The 9,147-nt window shown below is 38.2% G+C and overlaps 1 protein-coding gene across 2 annotated transcripts in view; it reads left to right on the top strand.

Annotated features, from left to right (window-relative positions):
* LOC100889209 (potassium voltage-gated channel subfamily KQT member 1) overlaps positions 1-8,586 on the top strand; it is a 42,575-nt gene extending 33,989 nt beyond the window's left edge. The window contains exons 7-12 of one of the 2 annotated variants that reach the window (XM_030989758.1): positions 540-930; positions 1,679-1,823; positions 4,303-4,378; positions 5,629-5,764; positions 6,969-7,021; positions 7,991-8,586. In XM_030989758.1, coding sequence (XP_030845618.1) covers positions 540-930; positions 1,679-1,823; positions 4,303-4,378; positions 5,629-5,764; positions 6,969-7,021; positions 7,991-8,176 — 987 coding nt within the window. In that variant the 3' untranslated portion in view covers positions 8,177-8,586. The remainder of the gene's footprint in view (positions 1-539; positions 931-1,678; positions 1,824-4,302; positions 4,379-5,628; positions 5,765-6,968; positions 7,022-7,990) is intronic. The other variant, XM_030989765.1, reaches the window with a different exon arrangement.
* Positions 8,587-9,147: the final 561 nt, after the last annotated feature.

Below are 9,147 nucleotides of genomic sequence, written 5' to 3' on the forward strand. Positions count from 1 at the left end.
CTGATGTCCTCTGGCAAGGCATTAATCTAAATTTACCACTCCATACCCAGGAGAGAAATGGGGACCTGGTAGGATGACTTAAGTCTTTGTGTTAGTAACTGCCATATGCCCTCATGGTGACCATATGGTAGGAATACTCCCCAGGGAGTGGAGATGGTGCACATTAATTGAATCCGATGACCAGGGAAATATATCTGTAAAGCGCTTAGAGACGGTATTTTGTATTAAGTGCTATTTTACTCCAGATTATTACTTAATATATGTATAATTATCGCAGTTGAACTTTTGGTGCCATATTCATACCTTCTGTAGAAAAAGATTATGTATCATCTATGGCCAATGATTCAATTAAGAAGAAAAATATGAACTGTGGGTGAACAAAAAATTTAAGGAATAGACACCCAAAATTGGTTTGTTGATTTTGAAAAAATAAAGGTTTAATATAAGTTGATAAAGATTTTTGTTCACAGGTAAATGTGAGAAAGACTGAAGAGTAAAGCCTTTGGTTGATTTGTTTTGTGTGTTTGTCTTGGATGTAGTGTGCCTGGAGATTATATGCCTCAAATCAAGAGGGTTTCAAATCAGAAGCAACATGGAAAATCCACTTAGCGCCCTCTACGCCCAACCTGCAACAATCCGTGCCTAACCAACTATCAGGGGTGGTGAACTCAGTCAAACCTCACCTCGCATTGAAGCGACGTAAGAGCTCCAAGCTGAGCCTGAAGGAGGCCCTCCTACCAACGACGCTCCTGGAGCTGTGTGAGCAACCAGCAGCCAATCAAAATGCAGCTAATTCAAATACCTCACCACCAGCGGATAAGATATCTCCGTTGATGGGCGGGGTTGCTTGTAACTTGGCTGGGTCAGTGGCAGTGGCCGCAGCAGGAGCCGGTGGTGATATGGTGTGCTATATGGAAGAACCCACAGCAGGTATTAAAACACAGTGATTAGGCCCTTCACTTCAGTGCTCTACCAATTTAATCCTCCAAATAAAATGAGTTTTGAAAGAGAACCAGTATCCACATATTATAAAGTGTACTCCCATTTATGATATTTGAATGTCCAATTTAATAATAAAACAATTATCAAATCTAACTCATGCTTGAATGATTATATATGACAATTGCTAAAAAACAACTTACCATTGATCACATGATATAAATTAGATATTCTAAAATCATTTCATTTCAGCCTCCCTTCAAATATCGGTATTAATTCCACACAACTGAGCTTTTGTGAGAGGTTGGTGATTGCTTGAGCATAAATGTTAGTACTTTTGAGATACCCCCCCCCCCCTCCGAAAAAAGAAGAAATTTATATTAAAAAAAAGTGTTCTTAATTCACAGTCCTCTTGATATTATTTGAAATGGATGGCTCCTAAATTATTTGGAATAACCAAAATGAGCACAAAAATTCATCTAACCAGAAAATCTGTAACATTTTGTTTTGAAATTCCACAGGAAAGCCGAACAGGAAGAAAGCAGTTGAGTTGTCAGTATTGGACATCTCATAGAGAATGTTGAAAATGAAATACATTATTTATTTTGAATTTCTTTGAAAGAGCCGACTCAGATTCAAATAACTTTAACTAGCACAATTTTTTGGAAAATCAAAAGATTAAATTAACATGTAAATTCACAGTAACCTGACAATCTTTTTTGTTGTTCATCTTCTGTAGGAAACCCTAACAGAAAGAGAGCAGTGGAGCTATCGGTATCAGACAGCTCACAGAGAACAATGAGAATGGGAGATATTGTTTGCCTTGATCCTCATGATGAAAGTGATACTTACAGCCTTCCCTATGTGCCTGAAACAATAACCACGTGAGTGATCTGCCAAGGAAAGTGGGCCACTTTAAATTATTTACAGGAATTGAGTTGAGTTGACTAGCTACCAACCTAGCTGACCCAGTCAAACTCAAGTTGAGTGTTTGTTGAGTCATTACAAGTCTTCCAGTGGTGTTCTAGAGTCCTATAAGATGAGCTCAGTCCAGTGGTGTTCTAGAGTCCTATAAGATGAGCTCAGTTCTGTGGTGTTCTAGAGTCCTATAAGATGCGCTAAGTCCTGTGGTGTTCTAGGGTCCTATAAGATGCACTCAGTCCCATAGTGTTCTAGGGTCCTATAAGATGAGCTCAGTCCCGTGTTGTTCTAGAGTCCTATAAGATGAGCTCAGTCCCGTGGTGTTCTAGAGTCCTATAAGATGAGGTCAGTCTTGTCGTGTTTTAGAGTCCTATAAGATGAGCCCAGTCCCCTGGTGTTCTAGGGTCCTATAAGATGAGCTCAGTCTCGTGGTGTTCTAAAGTCCTATAAGATGAGCTCAGTCCTGTGATGTTCTAGAGTCCTATAAGATGAGCTCAGTCCCCTGGTGTTCTAGAGTCCTATAAGATGAGCTCAGTCCTGTGGTGTTCTAAAGTCCTATAAGATGAGCTCAGTCCCGTGGTGTTCTAGGATCCTATAAGATGCGCTCAGTCCCGTGGTGTTCTAGGGTCCTATAAGATGAGCTCAGTCCCCTGGTGTTCTAGAGTCCTATAAGATGAGCTCAGTCCCGTGGTGTTCTAGAGTCCTATAAGATGCACTCAGTCCCGTGGTGTTCTAGAGTCCTATAAGATGAGCTCAGTCCCATGGGGTTCTAGAGTCCTATAAGATGAGCTCAGTCCCGTGGTGTTCTAGAGTCCTATAAGATGAGGTCAGTCTTGTCGTGTTTTAGAGTCCTATAAGATGAGCTCAGTCCCCTGGTGTTCTAGGGTCCTATAAGATGAGCTCAGTCTCGTGGTGTTCTAAAGTCCTATAAGATGAGCTCAGTCCTGTGATGTTCTAGAGTCCTATAAGATGAGCTCAGTCCCCTGGTGTTCTAGAGTCCTATAAGATGAGCTCAGTCCTGTGGTGTTCTAAAGTCCTATAAGATGAGCTCAGTCTCGTGGTGTTCTAGGGTCCTATAAGATGCGCTCAGTCCCGTGGTGTTCTAGGGTCCTATAAGATGAGCTCAGTCCCCTGGTGTTCTAGAGTCCTATAAGATGAGCTCAGTCCCGTGGTGTTCTAGAGTCCTATAAGATGCACTCAGTCCCGTGGTGTTCTAGAGTCCTATAAGATGAGCTCAGTCCCATGGGGTTCTAGAGTCCTATAAGATGAGCTCAGTCCCGTGGTGTTCTAGAGTCCTATAAGATGAGCTCAGTCCCGTGGTGTTCTAGGGTCCTATAAGATGAACTCAGTCCCGTGGTGTTCTAGAGTCCTATAAGATGAGCTCAGTCCCCTGGTGTTCTAGAGTCCTATAAGATGAGCTCAGTCCCGTGGTGTTCTAGAGTCCTATAAGATGAGCTCAGTCCCGTGGTGTTCTAGGGTCCTATAAGATGAGCTCAGTCCCCAGGTGTTCTAGGGTCCTATAAGATGAACTCAGTCCCCTGGTGTTCTAGAGTCCTACAAGATGAACTCAGTCCCCTGGTGTTCTAAGGTCCTATAAGATGAGCTCAGTCTCGTGGTGTTATAGGGTCCTATAAGATGAGCCCAGTCCCGTGGTGTTCTAGAGTCCCATAGGATGAGCTCAGTCCCGTGGTGTTCTAGAGTCCTATACGATGAGCCAAGTCCCATGGTGTTCTAGCATCCTATAAGATAAGCTCAGTCCTGTGGTGTAACGGAATCAACATGGGTTATGTCGCAGGTCAAGGGGTGAGGTCCTGGAGTTGGACTTGAAACCTACACCAATGAGAACCTCATACTCCTATTTTCTGCAAGTTCTATGATCACCGTTGCTATTGACTATTCAAGTACAAGTCTATGTAAGCTCTATGCCTTCTGTCAGGGGTTTCAGGACTCACAAATAATGCTCGGCTTGAGGATTACCTTTCAATTCATAACCTGTATAAAGGGTTTCCTTCCACCGAATACAATGTCATGGTTGCGGTACCCGGTATTCAACGACACACCATACAGGCTCTCCCTTATCCTTACCTAGAACCTTGTTTCAAACCTCGTCAACTGCACAGATTCAACCATACATACATGTACACTCACCTTCACTCTGCCGCACCCAACTAAAATTCATGTGATCTAAGAAAACATGACAAATATTTTCTTAGTTGCCTAGCTCTCTCAGGAATTAAATGGCCAAAGCACGAGTAAAATAAATAATTGAAATTCCCAATTTATTCTGACACCTTCAAAGGCAGTTGGTGTAATGACGTCATGAAAATGAATTTACATCTATGCCATATGTAGAAAATTCAATGCACACAATAAAAGCATGCAAGTTATGGTTTATCCTGGAAATTAATCATTCTGTTTTATTTCATTTCTCTCCTACTCCAGACTCACAGATGCCCATAAAAATGCAATTCGTGCAATAAGAAAAATTAGGTATTATGTTGCAAGAAGAAAATTCCAGGTAAGTCTAACTAATTCCTAATTTGTGTCCTTTTATCACAAACCCAAGCCAAGATATATTAACTGTTTATTATTTGATTTTTTATAAATCACATACAGTACATCTACACATTTATGTAGCTGACTGTTAAACATGGATATTGATTCATCCTAAATCTTTCAACGTTTGTTTGTGAGACATTGGCTGTGGTTCTTAATGAGATTCATACTTCAGTTTCATTCATGAATTTATGAAGAAAAATAAATAAATACAGTAGACGTAGAAAGAACAGAGAGTAGCAGCAAGAAAATATTATGTTAATTCTGGCAACTGTGATTTTCTCATATTATTGATATACAGTGCATCCTAGAAAAAACAAAACCGAGAATTATCAATGTGTTATCATAACTTAAACACAGTTATAATTATTAAGTGGCACATATTTGTAAAGCTTAGATCCTCCTCTTTCATTTGATGCAACTCATATGATGCATATTTCATGCATGAGTGATTGAAAACAATTTAAAAAAGGGTACCAAAAAGTCATTTGGCAAACGGTATCTGAATTTCAAAGATAAAATCATATTTCTAGAAAGTTCATTTTCTGCCCTTTCATATGACACCTCAATCAGGAAAAATTAGCCAGGAATAACAAAGTTCTGTTTGTTTAAAGTATAATGCTGCATTTTCCATAATGTTATTAAATGAATCTGTTCCACTGGCTGTCTGGCCTAACATCGAAGAAGACGAAAGACTTCATGCATGGCTGATCGTCAACAAAACAGAGTTTGTTGTTTGTTGCTACGGCAGGCAGCCAGTGAAAACGAATTCCAAAGCCAAGAAAGAGTTGATCAAATTTCAAATTATTACTGTAATTTAAAATGAAAGGCATCGTTTAACAATGTTAAATCTGAGAAGCATGGCCGTACGTGTTATCAGTGTTTGTGATATGGTGTAATATTGAAGCCCTATATAACAAAATTGCACTTCAAAATGATCATGAAGTGCCTCAAAAAAGTAAAAGTCTTCGAGTGACCGGTTTTACCATACTCATTTTCCCCAATAGACTGTAGTGTTATAAAAACTGTTAGGAAAACGCAAAATTTGATTCCGATTTCCAATCATAAATATTTTGATAATCAGACAGGCGATCTGCTTGTAAAAGTCATGTGATTTCTGACCGACCTTAAGGTTCACATGACCAGTGATGGCCATGTCATTAATCCCATTTTCTTTCCTAATAGAATCTTTCTGTATTTTATTCTTCACAGCAAGCAAGGAAACCATATGATGTTCGTGATGTAATAGAGCAGTACTCAGCGGGCCATTTAAACATGATGGTCCGTATTAAAGAGCTTCAAAGAAGAATTGATACTACGCTAGGAAAACCTGCATCTATGCATTTAGGTAAGAAAATAAACTAAGGTGTATTTTACATATTTATAAATATATCCATTTATGCCTTCATCCCAAGATGCTACATATACATGTACATGTAGCTTCTCATATATTCATAGTTTTCCGAATTTTCTTTCTTATTTCTTACAAATGAAGTTTAATAGTCCTCTTTTAATTGTTTACTTCAAAATTTATATTTGTGTATTGTTTTTATTGAAAAAAAAGTTGCTTGATCAGTACCATATGTACATTGATAAAGAAAGAGGTATCACAAATTTATTTTTAAATGGTGTGAATTTCTCTGCACATTATGCAAATGTATGATACACATTAGAAAGCAAAACACATTGTAATTGTATGGAGTATTGTCTGTCGACTACAGTATACCGTGTGAGTCAAAAAAAAGTTTACACCTAGAAAATTGCTATTTAAAAAAAAAAATCATCTATGAACAGTAAATTGTTATACATCTCATGAATGAGTGTGTTATCCCAAATCATTTGGTACCATTTTTGTGTGGTATGTGTTCACGCTTGGATGAACAGGTGGCATTGTTTGCGAGAGTGCAAAAATCGACTTGCGCCAAAGTGATGCCTTCAGTATATATTATTATGTTGGGATTAGCGGAGTGAGAGAATGGATTGAATGTATCAAATGAAATGCATTGCATATGTTTTTTGCGAAGAGCAAAGTCACACACACCCACAAACACGCGCACAAATGTTTGTTGATATTTGATATTCGATATTTGATACGTGTGGCATGATTAATTTTGTTAGGGGTGTTATTTGGATCTGCAAAGACCGAATTAATACCCAAATCCCAATTGTTTTATTCAAACATCACATAGGCAACTTTGGCGCAATTCGATTTTTGCACTCTCGCAAACAATGTCTCCTGTTCATCCAAGCGTGAACACATACCACACAAAAATGGTACCAAATGATTTGGGATAAAACGCTCTTTCATAAGACATTATAACAGTTTAATGTTTATCAATGATTTTTTTAATAATTACGGTAGCAATTTTCCAGGTGTAAACTTTTTTTTGACTCGCACTGTAGAGCAAGTAGATCATTATTCAAATAAAGATTGTTTCTATATGTTTTTCTATAATACTGTTGACATTTGTCACCATATCAAGTCTGGTTTATTCTATTTTCCAATTTTAGAAATCATGTCATGAAATAATGTTCTTAATTGTATTATTCAGGAGACAGGAAGCGGCAAACGGTTGTTGCTAGAGTCGCAGTCGTTGAACAAAATGTGAGTTTTCACTTGGCCCTCTGCTAATGTAATATACTTTCACAAATATTCTTAAGTTTTTGTATTTTATTCTTTTGTCCCTTAATCATGCACAGGTTTTGCTAGAACATTCTGAATGAATGAATTTATTACTATTTCTGACACAACATATAAAAAACATATTAACATGGTAATAAGGAATCTATAATGGTATTGGGAGTATTTCACCACTTCTTAAAATTCACAAAGAGTACGATTTTATATCCGTAGCAACATGAATGAGCCAACTAATATGTAAATACGTGCAAGAAGTGCACATACGCAATGAAAGAAACAAACAATTTAAAAAAAATACTTTTAGACAATATATACAGATTATATGAAAGCTTCAATATGGCACAGTACTGAAAGCTAGTCAATGAAATGTGAGGAGGTAGACCAAGTTCTGCAAGCAAACTTGCAAGACAAGAATCATCACAAGCAAAAGGGCTATTTAGATTTTGAACAGATAATGGTAAAAATTGTTTGTAAGATTTTCAAAATTATTGTTAAACAAAATGCAACTTACATGCTGAAAAAGGGACATTGCTCTTTAGGCTCTACAATTTTAAATGACAGCACAGTAATGAACTCCCCAAAGAGAAATAGTGAGAAATTCCTGTTCAATAAAATGATACCGCTCTCAATTGTTTAAAAGCATCATCTTGATATTGTTGATGATGGGGATGATAAAGGTGATGGTAATGATCGATAGTGACAATAATGATGATATATATAAATATATATATATATATATATATATATATATATATATATCAAATGTATACGGTGTCATCTTTCTAATAAAGAATCCTGCTTTTCCAACTGAATCAGTATTTAAACATCTCTTGAAAAAGGGAAGTTATCAGGAATCAATTGGAGTATTCTGTGCTTTAAAGTCAAAACAGTTATTTAATAAAACTTCTCTGTCCCTTTGTCATATGTTCTCAGATGCAATTGATGGACCGTAAGCTCGACAAGTGCATGCTACTTCTAAATATTCTGGTGGACCGAACCACACCCCAACCCGTGAGGAGACCAAAGCCTTCCAGCAAAACCACATCCTCATCCTCCTCATCGGAAGATGATGAAGAGGAAGATAGCTCTAGACAGGCTGCCAGTGGAAGTACTAGCTGATACGTAAAGGAAAACGCCTTTAGGATCACAAGCAGTGTCAAACATTCCCAGAATAGAATGTATTGTAGCCAGCCAGCCAGGTGAAGATCAGCTAGGCAACCTGACCAGGAGCAGATATTAGTTTAAATCCATATTAGGCTACCGGGGGAGATCAGTGATAGGGCTATGCTTCGTATGTTGCCAGTGGAAAGGTGGGAACAAATATAAAGAGCTGTGCCCCATGAGATGCCAGCAGAAGTTCTTATATGAAGATAATCATGCCTTAAGCTCATCATTCAGAAAGAGCAGAGACTTGTAGAAAGCTTCTTACTATGGGCTCTGAGGGGATCATAAGATAGGTAGCCATTCACATCATCTTGTGCCACTAGTGAAAACACAGATATGCAGAGAATCATGGTATGTGCATGGGCTATCATCATGAAATCCATGTATTATAGCTGCTACATAAAGTGGAAGATCACATAGGTATCCAGCCACACCTGATTGGGCCATTAATGAAAGCACCAATGTGTCAAGAATTATGCCTATGTAGCCACAGTTACAGATTTCAGCAACCGCAGAGATTTGTAGAAAGGCACTTTTTCTTTGCTGCTGGGAAAAGATCCAACTTGCAGTCAGCCACAATTTCTTGAGCAAAAAGCAGAAGCACAGATATGTACAGAATCCGCTGGAGGCCATAAGTGACTTGCCAGGGATCAAACCCACAACATATGCATCTCCATTCAAGTGTCTAAACCACTTGACTGCAACACCTCTACAAGTCCATTAGAACATTTCAACAAGGAGGAAAGTGAAATCACTGTTACTCAAGTCACAGAGCCACAGCTGTTGCTGTCTTCACCTTTCTGCACGATGACCTGTTTGCCACGTGTGATTTTAAATTTATTTGCACAAATTTTAGTCACCAATTGACAAAAGGGTTGTCTTGTGCTGTTGTGCACCACAATAGCTTTGCGAAATTAGTAATTTTG

This window comes from Strongylocentrotus purpuratus, unplaced genomic scaffold (assembly GCF_000002235.5).
Source record: "Strongylocentrotus purpuratus isolate Spur 01 unplaced genomic scaffold, Spur_5.0 spur5_contig_842, whole genome shotgun sequence".
Taxonomy (NCBI): Eukaryota; Metazoa; Echinodermata; class Echinoidea; order Camarodonta; family Strongylocentrotidae; genus Strongylocentrotus; species Strongylocentrotus purpuratus.